Genomic DNA, 18010 nt, shown 5'->3' on the forward strand with positions numbered 1-18010 from the left:
GAAAAGAGTCTGCGACCTATGCAAATCACAAGCTAATGATATGCTAATCGTCTCGCGGAGCTGGCATCTCAAGCCCCGCCCAGCTACTGGACGGTCCAGGCCACTCGGAGCACTGGGCCAGGCTGAGGTTGGAGGTGCAGGACCCAGTCACGCCCAGCCACGCCCCCCCACCACGAGGCCCCGCCTCCTTCCCCACTGGACGGGGACTCGGAGGTGGGCCCGCCCACCGGCGCCCTGTGCCCGCCCCTCGAGGGCGCGGTTCTCCGCCTGTCGGCGTCCTGCCTCCTCCATCGCCCGCTGGCCGGGCCGCAGGAAACCGGGCGCGGCGGGAGTGGAGCCGCTTTTCTGCCGGGCCGCGCGAGCCGGTGAGCGGGCCCCCCGGGACCCCCCTCCCCCGCACTGTCCCAAAGGTGCCCTCCCGCCGAGGTCCTCGCCAGCGCCGTCGCAGACCCGCCTCGCCGTGGGCGTCCTGGGCCCCTTCCCGCTTGTGACGGGCTGTGGGTTGAGGATCCAGGAAAGTCTTGTCCCATTCCTGAGCTGCCCCAGCCTGGGATGGCTGGGGACCCCCATGCCTGAGGGGTCTCTCCCAAGCCGTTCCCATCCTCCAGGGCCTAGGGGGCTGGGGGAGGCACCGGCACCGGCACCGGCACCGGCACCGCGCAAGGCCTGGCCTGAAATCACGCGGGCGCCGCCTGGGCGTCCCAGACGCCCCACCCAGAGGAGATCCGTCCTGGGGAGGGTGGGAAAGCAGAATGGAAACGAGAGCCAGGACGGCAGGGACGGGGCCAGGCTGGGAAGAGCTCATGAAGTCCCTGTGGCCTACCTACCCCATCCCCCACCCAGGCTGAGGTCAGCCGGCCCCTGAATGTGAGGGAACCTTTGGAGGCAGAGAGAGGAGGAGGGTGACCTGCCCCAGTTCGAGGAGATCTGGAACGCCCTGTTCCTTCCATAGCCCCTGCCAAGTGCAGAGGTTTGAAGACTTGTCAGTCCCAACCTCAAGCTGGTTCTGGCAGCTCTTCTGTCCAGAGGAAGCCCTACCACTGCCACCCTGTGTCCTGGGCCCTGCCTCATATGGGGTCTGGGAAGGGAGGGATCTTCAGGGACTGCTCTGGGGCTGGTGGTTCTTCCTTTTCCCCTCACCGTGGGAAAGGAGCCATCCCCTCCACTCAGCACACCAAGACCCTGCAAGAGAGCTTTGGCTCACTCCTGTGACCATGCCTGCAAGCTTAGCGGGGCAGAGAGGGGATTCTGAGGGCCTAGGGAGGGCTCTGGCATCAGATGGGAAGCCCTAAAAACAAACCAAGGTGTGTGTGCAATGTGTGAAGGACAAGAAATGCTATTTGAATTTGTGCCCTGCCCATAAACCCAGCTCCCTGCCACTTGGGCATGAAGGTAGTCTCACTCTGGGCTGGGGTTCCTGAGGGCTGAGGTGGGCAGCTCCTGTGAAAAGCTGCTCACTTCCAGTCCCAGGAAGTGAGAGTGAAGTGTCTCTAGCCGCATTTCTTTCTTTGCCTCAACCACATGCCAGGCAGTGATCATGATTCATGGTGCCCAGTACAAAGGAAAGACCACTTCCCTGCTGGGACAGAATTGGAGCCAAAGCACCCAGCCCCATCTCTGCTCTGCTCTGCTTGACTCTCCTGGAATGGACCTGTCGGCCAGGAAGCCAGGTCACCCCTGGTCCTGGCCTTGCCTGCCTCCCAGGGAACACAGGTGGGTCACTCACATTGATATTATCTTTTGTACTCACCCAAGGCTGGGTGGGGTGTGTGAAGAGGTCCCTGCTCATAGCGTGGGGGTGGGGGGAGGAGGGTCGACAATGATAAACAAGGGAATAATCCACTCCAATGTGGTGTGAAAAGTACTATTTAGGAGAGAAATAGGGGTACCTGGGTGGCTCAGTAGGCTAAGCCTCTGACTTTAGCTCAGGTCTTGATCTCACAGTTTGTGAGTTTGAGCTCTGAATCAGGCTCTGTGCTGATAGTGCAGAGACTGCTTTGGATTCTCTCTCTCCCTGTCTCTGACTCCCCCCTGTCTCACTTGCTCTCTCTAAAAAATGAATAAAATAAAACATTTTTTTATATTTAAATTTTTTTGTTTATTTTTGAGAGAGAGAGAGACAGAGCGTGAGTGGGGGAGGGGCAGAGAAAGAGGAAGACACAGAATCTGAAACCAGCTCTAGACTCTGAGCTATCAGCACAGGGCCCAATGCAGGGCTCGAACTCACTAACCGGGAGATTGTGACCTGAACTGAAACCAAGAGTCAGATGCATAACTGACTGAGCCACCCAGGTGCCCCGAAATAAAACACTTTTTCAAAAAAGGGAAACAGGGGCACCTGGGTGGCTCAGTCAGTTAAGCATCAACTTTGGCTCAGGTCATGGTCTCACTGCTCATGGGTTCTAGCCCCGCATTGGGCTCTGCTGACAGCTCAAGAGCCCGGAGCCTGCTTCGGATTCTGTGTCTCCCTCCCTCTCTGCCCCTCCCCACCTCAAAAATAAATAAAACATTAAAAAAAAAAAAAAAAAAAAAAGGAGAGAAATAGAGGAAGAAGGCCTAGCCCAGCCTGGGGTGGGGGGGGTGGGCCCAGGGGAGCTTCCCAGGAGTGCTGTCAGGACTGAATCTTGAAGGACCAACAGGATTCTCTCTGGCTAGGATTTTGGAATGCCCACAGCTTAGTTCTTGAGGAGGGCCCAGTTTACTGGACGAAGGGGCTGGAGGACCAAAGGGACCAAAAAGCTGTGACCTAGGAGTCACTGGGGGTATAGAAGAGGACGCCCTCTTGTGGCAGGCAGAGTTTACAAGGGAACTCCCAGAGGGAGGCCAGGGGTCCTCAGACCTTGGAGGCAGGGCTCCCAGCCAGCAAAGAAAGAGCAAAGGTGTTTGGGGTTTCCTGGGCTCTGACTGTCCCTGGAGGCCTGGAGGAAGGAGAAACTGGGAAGAGTCAGCCCCATTGAAAGATTCAGAGTAAAGGTCAGAATCCTGGACAAAGTCCCCAAAGGGCTGCCCAGAGAAGTGGCTGCTGAGAAGGGTACTATAGAAACCCCTCTGTAGAGGGGCAGGACAAGCAGGAACAAGAAAGGACCAGAACTGGGAAATGGGGAGGGGCTGGGCTGAGGTCCAGCCTCCAGCACCCCCTCCCCCACATGTCTCCCCTGTCACCCACCTCCTCCCTGCCACCTTGGGGTCAGTGACAGTGTGCTACTCTGAAGGGAACCGGCAGGGTCCCAGGGCTCGGATGGGACAGGAGTAGGTAGAGCAGTGGGGACGGAAAGGGCAGGAGGAGGTGAAGGTTGTGGAGGAAGCCTGGGCGTCCTGGGAGGAAGAGGGGAGAGCAGCGGGTCCGGGAAGGCTGGGGGGGGGGGGGGGTACAAACTGTGGCGAGGGTGTGGAGGGGACATTTGGGCCAGCACAGACAGGATCAGGTGGCGCTGGTGGCCTTTCCATTTGCTGTGGATACAGAAATCCTAGAAGGGACTGTGTCTGAGTCTGAGGTTTGCCCGAGCCCGGAACTGGGCCAGGAGGATTGGGGCTGAGGGATCTCTAGGGCCAGTATCACATGCAGCAGCCAGGATGGCAGGACGCCAGCACTTACAGCATACGCACGCACACTCTCACTCACCCTGAGGTTGGGCTGAATGGACCACTCACTTTGGCAGGGCTCCTGGGGGTCCTCTGGGGAGGGAGCAGACTTTGTGTCCAGAGAAGAGAGAGATTGGAGCGTGTGAAGGAGGCAGTTTAGGGCGGTTCCCATAGGTGCTATTTTAAAGCACCTGAGCCTGGGGCAGAAGGTGTGGAGCGCTCGGCATGTTGGGAAGATGGGGTTGCATATTTCTGATAGTTTCCTGAGTTTCCATGGATCTTCCCAGGACCTGGGGCTAAAAGGAAGAAAACTGTGGGAACTGGAGCTCAGGGGATCCATTGGCTTCACTGGGGTGAAGGCTGCCAGAGCCCAGAGCTCTGAGTGCGGGTGAGGTCTGAAGGCCACAGGGAACCAGGAAGCAGGAGGAGAGCCCAGAGAGAGGGGACTGGAAAAGCACTCTGCATTTGAGGAGGGGGCCTTGGGGCTTTGAGGTCTGGTTACAGCAGCTTCTGTGATGGGAGGGCGGCCCGGATGGGCGGTGTGTGTGTGTGTGTGTGTGGTGGGGGGGAGGCGAGAAACTAAGACTGAGCCAGATATGGGGGTGGTACGGTTTCATCTGCATGGTGTGTGACCCCATGTGCATGTGGTGTGCCTGTATATTTGTGTAGCATTTGTTTATCTCTGGGCTTGTCTGCATGTGTCCGGGTAGGTGTGTATTTGTACATGTGATGTCTGCATGTGTCTGTCTGTATATGTCTGTGCATGTCTGCATGTGTGACTGTGTGTGTGTCTGTGTCTCTAGATTTTTCTGTGTGAGCGTGTATCGGTGTAAGTGTGTCTGCACATACGTCTGTGTACCTGTGTGGTTCTGTGTGTTTCTGTCTATGCAGTGTGTGTGTGTGTATGTGTGTGTGTGTGTCTGTGAACATGTATCTTGGCATATGCCCATGTGTGGCTGTGTATGTATCTGCATGTTTCGGGGTGGGTGGAGGGGTTGCTCAGAGAAGCCCTGGCAGGTGGTGGGTCATTATCCAGCATCACTGTAGAACTTGACTCTGTCATGGGCTCCCTGTGAAAGGAGTAAGTGCCAAGGGCCTTTGGATGAGACCTGAGCCTTTTCCCGAAAGCTGCTGGTTTGGTGCCCTTGGAGAACTATTCTGTGTGTACTCCTTTGACTACACACAGCACCGGCTCACCCACCTAGGCAGTCTCAACAGCAATGACGGTAGAGCCGGCAGCGTTGTGAAAGTCTGTGTTTGTGTGCAGGAAGCCTGCTTATGGATGTTTGAAAATACATCTGTGTGTGCCTGCGGGGGCATTGGGACTAGGCTGGCTCTAGAGGTCTCTTCCATTCTACAAGCGACTACTGAGTGCTTGCTGTGTGCGGGAGGGGACCCCCAAGACTGGGCCAGGAAGTACCACCCGCTGACCACCAAACGATGTAAGTCTAGGAAGAGTTCCACCCACCTGCCCTGTTGCATTGTTGGCTCACCTACCTGCCTCTCCTGCCAGGCTGGCTCTGGGAAGTGGGTGAAAGGAAATGCCAAGGCCAGCGTGTTTGCCTCTGGCCATCTCCTAGGAGGCGGTACAGTTGGTGATACCTAGTGCTGGGGCAAGAGGAAGGAATGGTTTCAGCCACCCAGGGAAAGTGGCAGGTGAACACGGGGAGGGTCGGCAGCTCCATTCTGTCCCCTCCACAGGTGGCCCAGGCAGTGGCAGCCGTGACAGTGAGGCGGTGACAGCAGAATTTGTGGCAAAGGATGCCCCAGGTCCTGGAGCGTGCAGAGGGCTGCTGGGCCTGGGTAGTGCTGCTGGCCTCCCTGGTGACCCAGGGCCTCACCCTGGGCTTCCCCACATGCACTGGCATCTTCTTCACTGAACTGCAGCATGAGTTCCAGGCCAGCAACAGTGAGACCTCCTGGTTCCCCTCCATCCTGACAGCCATGCTCCACGCTGGGGGTGAGCAGCCTGGGGAGGGCCCAAGGGAGGGTTGAGAAAGAGCAGGGGGTGAGAGAGGAAGCCACAGTCTCCCTGGCCTCCTGGATCCCTCTCTCTGCGGCCACAGGCTTTGTCTCATGGGGTGAATTCCTAAGATGTCACCTGATTTCAGCAGGGCCAGCCCCCCTGGCTGGAATCCCGTAGGTCTGGGCTGGGCAGGTCTGGGCTAGGCTGGGCCGGGGAGGGGGAGGGGGCTAGAGGCTCCTGGGATACAAAGCCAATCCTCTCAGTGGCTGGGGGATCAATGCGGACTGTAGGAATGTCAGGCAGTCAGCCGACTTCAGGAAGAGACACTTGAGTGATCTCTCTGAACCTGTTTCTTCCTCTGCAATATAGAGGTAATGCCCAGCACCCTACCCACCTCCTACATGGGATCATAGGGAAGATCACATGACTCCCTGGAAAGTAGTATTTGGAGGCCCTCATTAGAGTCTTCAGTATGGGAAAGGGGGCTTGAGGTACACACCAGGTGCAAGATGGGGCAGAGCAAGAGCCCCATCTCTCACCCTGAGGCAGAAGGGCTGGGGAGGTGGCCGGGAAGGCAGTGCCCCTCCTCATTTCCTGTTTGGCTCCTCCAGGAATGTGACCCCCTCACCTTGTGAAGGGGGAAGGCCAGGGCTGCCTGCCAGGCTCTCTACAATAGACTTGGGCTCAGGGGCCTGCCCCTGGCTCCTGAGAGCTCTATCACGGAGACTCCATAGACAGTGACCTCCTCCCGGTGTCAGGGTGGGGGCCGGTCAACTGCAGCCAGATCTCCCAGTCCTCAGGACTCTCCCCATGGGTGTGCTTGCTTGCCTCAGGTGACCCCATCTCCCTACCAACCTCCTGCCACTCCCTCCACCTGGTACCAGCAGCCTCCTTGTTATTCCAGGTCCTTCCTTCCAATTGGGCGGGAGGTCAGACTGGGATAGATGCCCTCACTGAGGTGATCCCTGCACCTGCCACCCCAGGGCATGGGCTCGGGGCCCTGGGAAAGGCTGGGACTGGCCCAGACCGCATGACCTTTTCACCTACAAGGCTGGAGCAGAAGTGGGAACCTCAGGCAGTTCCTTCCATGCTTCCGGAGAGGGGTCTGCATCAGGTACTGGGAAACCGGCACCCAGTGGGGACCCCCACTTCTCCACCAGCTTTAGACTCACCACCCCCTGGCAGGCACACCAGCCCCTCAGTCGGCCTGAGATTCCTGTCTGCCTCACATACATACACCTTTAGCCCATACTCATTCAGAGTATTGTAGACATTTTAAACTTGAATGTGTCCTTGATCCCAGGCACTCCCTGCCCCACCCATCTTAGAGATGAAGAAAACAAGCAAGCACAGAGTACAGGGCATGCTCAGGGTAACAGAGTGGGTTTGGGGAGCAGTGCCCCTGCAGAGGAAACCCCCTGCCTCCCGGCACCCTCAGCTGGCACAGGTCCCAGCCCCACCCCGAACTCCATGACTCAGGACTTTTCCAAAGTCAGGCCAGAATTTGGGGTGGGGAAGATGGCAGAAGTGTGGGACAGCAGTCATGTTCACTGCAGAGGCTTGCCTCTCTATAGCGGTCTCTGCTTGATTATCTCTGAGTATGGGCCACTCACTTCCTCTGTCACTCCCATACTCATACTGGCTCACAACCCCCTCTACCCCAGAGGCACACATGCGCACGCGCGCGCGCACACACACACTTCCCTTGTCCCTTTGGCTGTGCTCTGGGAGAGTAACTCTGGAGAAACTCCATTATGTGTCCTTGAGGGCAGGGCACCTGGTGAATGAAGCCCTGCCAGGTGAGGAGAAGCAGCCAGCCAGGACTGGCTGCTTTCTGCCCTGGCTCTGGAGTCGTGAGAAAGCAGCTCAGGATGGGGGTGGGGTGGAAGAGAACAGGCCCTTCTCCACCAGAAGCCAAACATCTGAGTGCAAGACTTTGTGTTGGCTGGATGTGATGGGGGTAGGGGGAGAGGGCACCCCACCCAGTTTTCTCCAGGGTCCCAGGCTGCCCACCCTGGACGTGATGGAGCATAGTGGGAGGACTGTGGCCAGTCCTCTTGAGAATGGGAGGTAGGCAAGGGCCTGAACACTCGTGGGACCTCCCCTCGCAGCTGGTCAGATGTCATCCAGTGTGACCTCCTGTAGGGGAGGAAACTGAGGCACAGAGAGGGATTGCGTTTGCCCCAGCCCAGAGCCAGCCTGTGGCAGGGTGGCAATCAAAATCTAGGCTTACAGGCCTCAGGGCTGTGCCCTTTAAGCTGCCACACTAGTTCCTGCTGGAAGCACCTCCCGACCCCCCTGTCTGCCTCCCTGCAGATCTCCTCACTCAGCTGCCACCTGCTGACTGCCTCCTCACCCCTGCCCTTCCCTGCTCCTCCTCACAGGACCCCTATGCAGCATCCTGGTGGGACGCTTTGGCTGCAGAGTGACGGTGATGCTGGGGGGCGCACTGGCCAGCCTCGGCATGGTGGCCAGCTCCTTCTGCCACACCCTTAGCCAGCTCTACCTCACGGCAGGATTCATCACAGGTGACTATATTCCCATTTCTAGAATTTCTGGGTGCCTCCTAAAAAGTGCCAGACGTAAGTGCAGGCAGTGTGCCTTATCTTCTGGGGCTGCTTCTAGTCACACGAGGGAGAAGGACAACGAACAGATAAATAAAGAAGGATTGTCGCTGATCACGACAAGCACCTGAGAAGACAGGACAGCTGATATGATCGTGTCCTGGCTCGGGATGGGGGTGGGCAGAGATTCAACAAGCAAAGAGGTAAAATATCTAGAACACCCCATGCAGAAGGTAAAGCAAGGGCGGGAGAGGTTACTACTTTCAACAGGGCAGTGAGGGAAAGCCTTGCAGAGAAGGGGACATTTGGGCAGAGAACTAATGGGGAGGTGAGGGAATCTGCAACCAGGCCCTTGGGGAAAGAGCATTCCAACAGCAAGGGCAAAGGCCCAGAAGCGCCCAGCAGGCAGTGAGGTGGCCAGTAGGGTAGAAGCACACGAGTAAGGGGGTCAAAAGGTGGGGTGGCGGCTGGATGGGGGGTTCAGTAACATCATCCAACTGCCATTTGTAGAGCACCACTCTGGCTCCTGTATTGAGCACTGGGGGGGGGGGGGGGGGGGGCGGCGCACCAGGTTGGAGCAGGAGAACAGGTACAGACAGGAAGTGGCTATACCTTCAACCAGGGCAATGTGATGGAGACGATAAGTGGTCAGGCTCAGGACTGCAGGTGAGGTGCAGAAAAGAATCAAAGGGGGCGCCTGGGTGGCGCAGTCGGTTAAGCGTCCGACTTCAGCCAGGTCACGATCTCGCGGTCCGTGAGTTCGAGCCCCGCGTCAGGCTCTGGGCTGATGGGTCGGAGCCTGGAGCCTGTTTCCGATTCTGTGTCTCCCTCTCTCTGTGCCCCTCCCCCGTTCATGCTCTGTCTCTCTCTGTCCCCAAAATAAAAAAAAATATATATATATAAAAAAAAAAAGAAAAAAGAAAAGAATCAAGGACAACCCAAGCTTCTAGGACCCAAGAAGGGTGACACCAAGGTTTTTGCCCCAAACCACCAGAAGGATGAAGTAGCCTTTAACTACAATGGGGACACTAGGGGAGGAGCAGGTTTGTGGGCGCTTGGGAAGCTCAGGTGTGGACACATCCCATCTGAGCTGCAATAGGCAGTTAGGGATGAAGACATGGCTGGCATTCAGGTCTTGAGGCGAAGTATCATCCTGCTCTCCCTGAGGGAACAAGGGTGGGTGGCTGAGGAGGCCTGAACACTGAGTCCCAGGACCCTGGAGTGCCCAGCATTCTGGGTGGGAAGAAGTGACAGAGGCAGGAAGAGACACAGGAGAGCAGGATTGCTCACGAAAGCAAGCGAAGAAAGTGCACGGGGTCGTGGCGGGAGTGAGGGCTGCTGTGGATCGGATGGAGGGGACCAGCCTTGATCTTTGGATTTGGCAATATGGAGGTTGGTGACGTTAATAAGAGCAATTCTGGAGCAGAGGTGAGAGTGGAAGTCTGATTGGAATAGATTCAAAAGAGAATAGGAAGACAGGAATTGGAGACAGCCAAGATAAACAGTATTTCCAGGAAGTTACAGTGAAGGGGAATGGAGAAATGGGCCAGTATCCAGAAGAGGCTGGGGTCAAGAGAGGGTTTTTTTTTGTTTTGCTTTGCTTTGTTTTGCCTTTTTTTTTCCTAGAGAGTGAGAGAGAACGTGCGCACACATGAACAGAGGAGGGGTAGAGGAAGAGAGAGAGAGAGAGAGAGATTGAATCTCAAGCAGGGTCCATGCTCAGTGCAGAGCCCAGAACAGGCTGGATCTCATGACCTGAGCTGAAATCAAGAGTTGGACACTCAAGGGACTGAGCCACCCGAGTGCCCTTTCCTCCCCACCTTTTTTAGATTGTGTTGTTTGTTCGTTTGTTTGAGAGAGAGAGAGAGAGAGAGAGAGAGAGAGAGAGAGAGATGCACTCACACACAGAGGAAGAGATAGAATCTTAAGTAGGCTCCACACTCATCACAGAGCCCGATGCAGGGCTCGATTCCACGACCCTGGAATCCTAATCTGAGCTGAAATCAAGAATTGGATGCTCAGGGTGCCTGGGTGGCTGAGTCGGTTAAGCGTCCAACTTCGGCTCAGGTTATGATCTCACAGTTTGTGGGTTCGAGTCCTGCGTCGGGCTCCGTGCTCACAGCTTGGAGCCTGGAGCCTGCTTTGGATTCTGTGTCTGCCTCTCTCTCTCTGCCCCTCCCCCACTCACTCTGTCTCTCTCTCTCTCAAAAATAAATAAACATTAACAAAAATTTTAAAAATAAAAAAAAAGTGGTTGCTTAAAGGGGCTCCTGGGTGGCTCAGTTAGTTAAGCATCAAACTTCAGCTCAGGTCATGATCTCGCAGTCCATGAGTTCAAGCCCCACGTCGGGCTGTGTGCTGACAGTTCAGAGCCTGGAGCCTGCTTCCAATTCTGTGTCTCCCCCTCTCTCTGCCCCTCCCTCACTTATACTCTGTCTCTCTCTGTGTCTCAAAAATAAACATTAAAAAAAAAAAAAAGAATTGGATGCTCAACAGATTTGAGCCATCCAGGCGCCCTATGTTTTTTTTTTTTTTTTAAGTTTATTTATTTTGAGAGAAAGGATAGAGAGCACATGTTTGCACAAGTAGGGGAGGGGCAGAGAGAGAGAGGGAGAGACAATCCCAAGCAGGCTTTAAGCCATCAGTGCAGTGCCAGATGCTGGGTTCAGTCTCACGAACAGTGAGATCATGACCTGAGCCGAAAGCAAGAGTCCGACGCTTAACCGACTGAGCCACCCAGGCGCCCCACCCCCCATTTTTTGCTTTTTTAAACTGCTTTATTAACTTCACAATATATAATGAGTGTTGTTCCATGCAATAGAGTAAAACTCCCCTGCTGACAGAATCTTACAGACTGGGTCAAAATATAACGTTAAAAGTGTGCCTGGCTGGCTCAGTCGGTAGAGCATGTGACTCTTGATCTCAGAGTCGTGAGTTCAAGCCCCATGTTGGGCATGGAGCCTACTTAAAACAAAAGCAAAACCCACATTCAATTAGAAGCTGGTTGGGGCACCTGGTTGGCTCAGTTGGTTAAGTGTCCGACTTCAGCTCAGGTCAAGTTCTGTTTGTGAGTTTGAGCCCCACATTGGGCTCTCTGCTGTTAGCACGGAGCCCACTTTGGATATTCTGTCTCCCTCTCTCTGCCCCTTACCTGCTCACTCTCTCTTTCAAGAATAGGGGTGCCTGGGTGGCTCAGTCGGTTAAGCATCAACTTCAGCTCAGGTCATGATCTCACAGTTTGTGGGTTCAAGCCCCGTGCCAGGCTCTGTGCTGACAGCTCAGAGCCTGCTTTGGATTCTGTGTCTCCCTCTCTCTCTTTGCCCCTCCTTCGCTTGTGCTCTGTCTCTCTTTCTCAAAAATAAATAAACATTAAAAATTTTTTTAAAAAAACCAAAAATAAACATTAAAAAAAAAGCTGATAACAGGAGCCCCACAAGAAACAGGTAACACCAAAAGGTTTACAATCAAGGTACATCGTGAACATGTAAGTTTAGGAAGCAGGTGCGTCTTCTTATGGACTTGAGGGAAAACATCAGGATTCAAGGCATAAGGCAAAACTCATCATGATGGTCACAGTGAGGAGGGTCAGTGCTAACTGCTCGCAGGCCATAAGTGAGTTGCTTTTCCCTCTGATGTCTCACTTCCTCCTCAATCCTTCTCAAATTCTCTTCTCTTACCCTTGCCTGTGGCTCTCCAAGCCTCTGACTCCTGTCTCACCTGTGCTGCAGGATAGAATGGCCTATGATTTACTCTAGGCTCATGATACTCACCAGCTTCCAAAGGGAGGGCTGGGGACCCTCAGGGCCACCAGGAGCAGGTACTGAGAAGGGAGCGATGGCAGGGTTTCTGTTTCGGTTTGGTTTTAATGGGAGAAATAACGATAAAGGAGACTGATCTGGCAAAGAGGAGAAAATGGTTGGTGCAGGAGAGGGAAATTGCTGGAGGGATACAACTTTGAGTAGACAAGATGCAGGTGTAAGTGGAGGATTGGTCTCAGCTGGCAGTCTGGACCGTCCAGTGTCACAGGTGGAAGGCAGGTGGTCAGTTTCGGGAGTGAGGATGGGGAACGGGTGGGGATGCATGGAGAAGGACTGGTGATCTTCCAAGAGGGCGAGAGAATAAATGGACGGTGGCATCGCAGGTGGCCCAAGGGCCGTGGTCATGGTGTCGTTGTGAGCTTTCCCTCTAACATGTTCAGCTGTGCAGGGCAGACATGGATTGGGTCGCGGGTGGCATCTGAACTGAGCCAGGAGAGGGAGGTCTAAGGGAAGCGTATTCTAGGCAGTGGGAACAGCACCGGCAAATGTCCAGCGGTGAGGGGCAGCTTGGTGTCCAGAGGAAGAGAAAGAAGCTGATGTCGCTCAATCATGGTGAGTGACAGGGACAATGGCCTGAGATGATCAGGGCCAGACTGTGCAGAGCCTTCCAGGGCATAGTAAATTCTGTGGCATTTTTTTTTTCCTAGATGTGATGGGAAGTCTTTGGAAAGCTAAGCGGGGAAGGGACTTACCCCAATTTAGTTTAGTTTTTTTTTTTTTTAATGTTTATTTACTCTTTTTTTGAGAGAGAGAGACAGAGCATGAGTGGGCGAGGGGCAGAGAGGGAGACACAGAATCTGAACCAGGCTCCAGGCTCGGAGCTCTCAGCACAGAGCCTGATGCAGGGCTTGAACTCATGAACTATGAGATCGTGGCCTGAGCCGAAGTCGGACGCTCAACCGACTGAGCCACCGGTGCCCCTCAATTTAGGTCTTTAAAGATCACTCTGGTGCTGTGCCAAGGGGAACAGGTGTGACCCCGGCAGTCCTGGGAAGGCAGATCTGAGGGCAGGGGTGGGACGCTTCTAAGGAGGTGGTGAGGCAGGCTGCTTCCATCTTAAATCCATCCCTGGGGACCTGGAAGTGGGTCTGGGCTAGAGCGGAAGGAGGGCAGACATGGGACACGACCCCATGACCCCGCTCTGAGAGCTGGTGGGAGGCCCCCCCAATGCCCTTGAGCTGGTCTCTCTCCCCCTGCAGGCCTGGGCATGTGCTTCAGCTTCCAGTCGAGCATCACGGTGCTGGGCTTCTACTTCTCCCGCCATCGGGCACTGGCCAACGCACTGGCTTCAGTGGGCGTCTCCCTGGGCATCACGCTCTGGCCACTGCTCTCCCGCTACCTCCTGGAGAACCTGGGCTGGAGAGGCACTTTCCTCATCTTCGGCGGGGTCCTTCTCCACTGCTGCGTCTGCGGGGCCATCCTGAGGCCTGTGGCCACCAGCACGGCCCCTGAGACCAAAGAAGGCCCCCCTCCACCTTCCAAGACATCCGCACCTGGCTGCCTGGCAGCGTGCGGTGCGGCCATCCAGCGCCACCTGGCCTTCGACATCCTGCGGCACAACGCGGGCTACCGAGTGTTCACGCTGGGCGTTATGTGGATGATCCTGGGCTTCCCGCTGCCTCACGTCTTCCTGGTGCCGTACGCCACGCGGCATGGGGTGGACGAGCACAAGGCGGCCCTGCTCATCTCCATCATCGGCTTCAGCAACATCTTCCTGCGGCCCGTGGCTGGGCTGCTGGCAGGCCGGCGGGACTTTGCTGGCCACCGGAAGTACCTGTTCAGCCTGGCCGCCCTGCTCAATGGCCTCACCAACCTGGTGTGTGCAGCGTCGGTGGACTTCCGGGTGTTGGTGGTCTACTGCTTGGTGTACAGCGTGTCCATGAGTGGCATTGGTGCCCTCCTCTTCCAGGTGCTCATGGACATTGTGCCCATGGATCGGTTCTCCAGCGCCCTGGGCCTCTTCACCATCCTGGAGAGCATCTCCATCCTTACCTCCCCGCCACTGGCTGGTGAGGCCCCGGGAGGGAGGGAGGGCGGGCGGGACCTGGGTGGAGGGATATGGAGACAGGGAGGAGAGGAACAGTCTGGACAGATTCAGGTGCCATCCAGCATCTCCAGGGCTAGGAACCTGGAATCTGATTTTTCCCAAACACCTTAGGGGCCTGGCCGCAGACTGTTCCCCAGCTGGCACCCAGGGTGTAAATAGTTAAAAATGAGGATTTTCGTACCAGCTGTACTGGAGCCCTTCCCCTTCTTCTCTGTGCCTCTGTTTTCTTATCAGTGAAGTGGGGCGATAAGAGAATCTACCTTGTAGGCTTGTGAGGATCACCGTTACATAGCAAAGAGCTTACCAGAAAGCCTGGCACGTAATAAGTGCCACGCACGCACATGTTTCCTGTTATTAACATCCTGGCTCTCCCACTTCCTGCCTGTGGGACCCAGGCATGTCATTTTCCTTCTCCGAGCCACAGTGGCATCTACAAAATGCAGACAAGAACACCTGCCCTCGCCACCGATCAGCCTGTGCCAGGCATTGGTGGGCACGGCTGAAAACGGAGGCCTAGTCCCCACCTCAGGGCTGACTTTCTGGTGGGAGAGTCCGGAATTAAAGCAGAGAGACACGATTTGCTCAGCACGGTGATTTGTGCCGGGAGGGAAACAAACCGATGTGGGAGCAGAGACCCCCATGAGCAGACTTGCCAGGCAGCTGAGAGTGTGACATTCAAAGTGACAGCGAAGGTGTGTGAAGCCCTTGCTGCTGGGGGACAGTCAGTACATGGCAGGGGTTAGTACTGTAGTGCAGTGATGATGGGGACTCTTCCCAAGTGTGGCACTGAAGTCCCAGTTTCCAAGGGAGTTCTACAAGCCAACAAGTGGAGACAGCTCACCCAGGAGGAAGTACAGGAGGGCCCGGGCGTGGCTGGGCAGATATCCCAGACTGCTAGCTTCCCGCTACCAAGGGTAAGGGAGACAGGCCCTTAGGTGCTTTTCTGGCCCAGAGGTTCTTCCTGCCCCTGGGAAAGCAGGTTTCCTGTTTCCTCTCGTTTCATTCAACAGATCTCTACTGAGTGCCTTCTAGATGCCAGCCACAATAGCTGATACTGGGGATATGGCAGAGCCAAAAATAAGTCCCTGCTCTCTGAGAGCACACAAGTTAGTGGGAAGGAGGCCTGGTATCCCTGGGACGGTGGCCTAATTTGCTCTCTGTCCCCCAGGGCTCCTCCTCGACACCACCAACAACTTTAGCTACGTTTTCTACATGTCAAGCTTCTTCCTCATATCAGCTGCCCTCTTCATGGGTGGCAGCTTCTGTGTCCTGCAGAAGAAGGAGAGGCAAGGCAGGCCGGCCGAGGCCGAAGGAGCCATCACAGAAGTTGCCTCAGAGCGAGGCCTCACAGTGGAGGACCCACGTGGTTCCGAGAAGCAGCTGTACACCGAGATCACATATGTGACCAGCGTCTGAGCCCTGGGATCGTGTGTGTGACCAGCGGCTGAGCCCCAGGGTCTTGTGTGTGACCAATGGCTGAGCCCTGAGGTCAGTGAGTGACCACTGCCTCAGCCTAGGGATGTGATGTCCAGCTGCCAGAGGCTGGGGTGAAGGGCTCACCAGGAAGCCTGAACCAAAAGCCATCCAGGCTCTGTACATTGGGACTCAGCCAGGAGCTGGGACCTTGGAGGCTGGCCTCCAAAGACTCAGGGTTCCTTCCAACCAGCAGAATCCAGGAGCGGGTCCTCCTGACTTTTCCCCTTGGGTACCAGAGTGAGTCTAAGCCCTCCTCGGCTCAGCTGGCTGCCTAGTATTGCTGTTGCAACTCAGCACACTAGACCCTCCAGTCTAGTTCAATGTCTCTGATGTGATCTCTTTGTCCTTCTCCGGCCTCCAGACAGTTCCAAAGAGCCCACCCCACCTCTGAGGCCCTCCTGCCCCATTTCTTCTCAAGTGCCCCAGCCTGGGCCTTAGGGCTGCCCACAGCAAAGGTTGCTGGGCCTCATGCTTACTGGAACCTTGAGAAGAAGAACCTCGTGTGAGAATGAGTTATGGCCGGTGATGGTGGAGGGCCAGGCTGAGGGGTTGGCCTGGACGCAGGCTACGGACAGATGAAATGTTGGGTCAAAGAGCCATCCTGGTGTCCGAGCAAAGAACTGGAGAGGAGCCCTTCCTTGGCTTGAGTCCTAAAATCAGTGTGAGGAGTCCCTGCACACGGAGCAGGGCCTGCTCTAGGGTCTCCCTCCCTCCTTTGCCCTCCCCTCCCCCTGCCCCCCAATCTTAGCCATGAACATTAGTGCTGGGGTAGATGGAAACCTGACATTTGACTGAGCAGGGTGGGGAAGGATTGCTAGGCAGAGCCCAAGGACCTCTGTGAAGACAGGGCTGCTTTTGCAACAGAAGCCCTTTTACTCCTCCCTCCTGTCCTGCTCTCTTTACTGTGTCACAGGTGTCCACCCTGCTCCCTGTTGGCCTGTGCCTGTGACATGGAGGTCAGTCTCCCCACATGCATACTCTTTTTGCTGGTACCGTGGTCATCACTTGGGGGCTAGCTGTCATCAGCCCAAACTTGTCCCAGCAGGGTACCAACTGAAGCAATGGAAAAAGAGTTTGTTTGAATCACACACAAAAACGTTCCTGCCGCAGGTTATAAACCTGGTGAACTAATGAAACCGGAAAACAGGCGTAAGTCCTGCCCCTCCCCCTTCAGTTCTCCCTGCTCAGCAGGGGTCCGCTCTGACCCAAGTCCTTGTTTGTTGATTCAGGCTCAACCAGGCTCCAACAAGAAAGCCTTATCGGGAAAATAAATTTTATTTTCGTGACCTGACTTCAGCCTTCCTTCTTTTCCTGCCCAGCTGGCGTGAGTAAGCATCCTTGGGGATGTTCAGTTTTTTCCAGGACCCTGCCATGAGTGCCCCCTTATGGTCAAGGAAAGTAGTGCAGAGGTGAAGCAAAGGGCTCTGGGCTGTCATAATTTGCTGTGTAATTTTGGGCACCATCACTGGGCCTTAAAAAAAGGAGGGGCGCCTGGGTGGCTCAGTCGGTTAAGCGGCCGACTTCGGCTCAGGTCATGATTTTGCAGTCCATGAGTTCGAGCCCCGCGTCGGGCTCTGTGCTGACAGCTCAGCCTGAAGCCTGTTTCAGATTCTGTGCCTCCCTCTCTCTGACCCTCCCCCGTTCATGCACTGTCTCTCTCTGTCTCAAAAAAAAATAAATAAACGTTAAAAAAAATTAAAAAAATAAATTAAGGGGCGCCTGGGTGGCGCAGTCGGTTAGGCGTCCGACTTCAGCCAGGTCACGATCTCGCGGTCTGTGAGTTCGAGCCCCGCGTCAGGCTCTGGGCTGATGGCTCAGAGCCTGGAGCCTGTTTCCGATTCTGTGTCTCCCTCTCTTTCTGCCCCTCCCCCGTTCATGCTCTGTCTCTCTCTGTCCCAAAAATAAATAAACGTTGAAAAAAAATTTAAAAAAAAATTAATTAAAAAAAAAAAAAAGGGAGGAGGTTGGCCTGGATGAACTGGATGAATCAGAGTCTCTTCTTGTTTGAAAAATCTGATCCTGAAGACCCCCATTGCCTTCCTGCTCCTCACCCAGTCCTGCGCTTGGCCACCATCTACAGCCTGTGGACCGAAGGGGAAATGCTTGGACACATTTGACCAGGTCCTGTCTCCTCCATCTTAACTGAGTGGAAAAGGAGAGAGTTGGGACTGGTGGGAAGGTGGATGCTTTTGGTGCTAGTAACCACCAGGCTTTGAAGTGTGCAACCCCTATTAGGCCCGCTTCCTGGAAGCAGATTTCTTTTAAGGAAAAAAGATACCAGTGAACATTCAGCAGAGGGAAATTCAACCTCATCTGCCCCCAGCCAAGAGTGGCAATAATCTCTGGGCAGAATGCCTTCCACAAATATTGAGCATTTACTCCGTGCCAGAGCTGGGCAGAGAAGAGTAAGTCTTGGTGCTGCCCTCAGCACAAAACCAAGGACTGAGAATTGTTCCCCAAGGAGGAAAGCCCCTGAGTCTCTCGGAGGGGACAAATGAGGAAGAGAGAAATGAAGGAAGGCGGCCCATCTGATTCCAGAATCCACACTTAGCTGTTT

At 55.2% G+C, this 18010-nt stretch overlaps 1 protein-coding gene and 1 non-coding gene across 6 annotated transcripts; both read left to right on the top strand.

Moving 5' to 3' along the window:
* The first annotated feature begins 227 nt into the window (after nucleotides 1-227).
* On the top strand, nucleotides 228-16744 carry SLC16A5 (solute carrier family 16 member 5). 5 transcript variants are annotated; one of them, XM_047833407.1, is made up of 5 exons: nucleotides 228-365; nucleotides 1529-1713; nucleotides 7933-8076; nucleotides 13109-13939; nucleotides 15146-16744. In XM_047833407.1, the coding sequence occupies exons 2-5, from the start codon at nucleotides 1545-1547 to the stop codon at nucleotides 15391-15393; spliced, it is 1392 nt and encodes a 463-aa protein (XP_047689363.1). In that variant the 5' UTR covers nucleotides 228-365; nucleotides 1529-1544; the 3' UTR covers nucleotides 15394-16744. The 5 variants fall into 5 exon arrangements, with proteins under 5 accessions (XP_047689363.1, XP_047689364.1, XP_047689360.1 ...); XM_047833404.1 differs by lacking the exon at nucleotides 228-365 and adding an exon at nucleotides 5284-5542 and having other exon boundaries at nucleotides 1578-1713; XM_047833405.1 differs by lacking the exons at nucleotides 228-365; nucleotides 1529-1713 and adding exons at nucleotides 4549-5024; nucleotides 5284-5542.
* TRNAK-CUU (transfer RNA lysine (anticodon CUU)) lies at nucleotides 10995-11067 on the top strand. Its single transcript has one exon. It is a non-coding gene; the product is annotated as a tRNA-Lys (tRNA).
* Nucleotides 16745-18010: the final 1266 nt, after the last annotated feature.

Source organism: Prionailurus viverrinus, chromosome E1 (genome assembly GCF_022837055.1).
Source record: "Prionailurus viverrinus isolate Anna chromosome E1, UM_Priviv_1.0, whole genome shotgun sequence".
Taxonomy (NCBI): domain Eukaryota; kingdom Metazoa; phylum Chordata; class Mammalia; order Carnivora; family Felidae; genus Prionailurus; species Prionailurus viverrinus.

What these genes read in the sequence shown, in the direction of transcription:
- SLC16A5 (XM_047833404.1), top strand. Translation starts at nt 5,344, where the DNA reads ATGCCCCAGGTCCTGGAGCGTGCAGAGGGCTGCTGGGCCTGGGTAGTG. An exon ending in AGCCATGCTCCACGCTGGGG is followed by an intron (nt 5,543 to 7,932) that starts GTGAGCAGCCTG and finishes TCCTCCTCACAG; the next exon opens with GACCCCTATGCAGCATCCTG. An exon ending in TACCTCCCCGCCACTGGCTG is followed by an intron (nt 13,940 to 15,145) that starts GTGAGGCCCCGG and finishes TCTGTCCCCCAG; the next exon opens with GGCTCCTCCTCGACACCACC.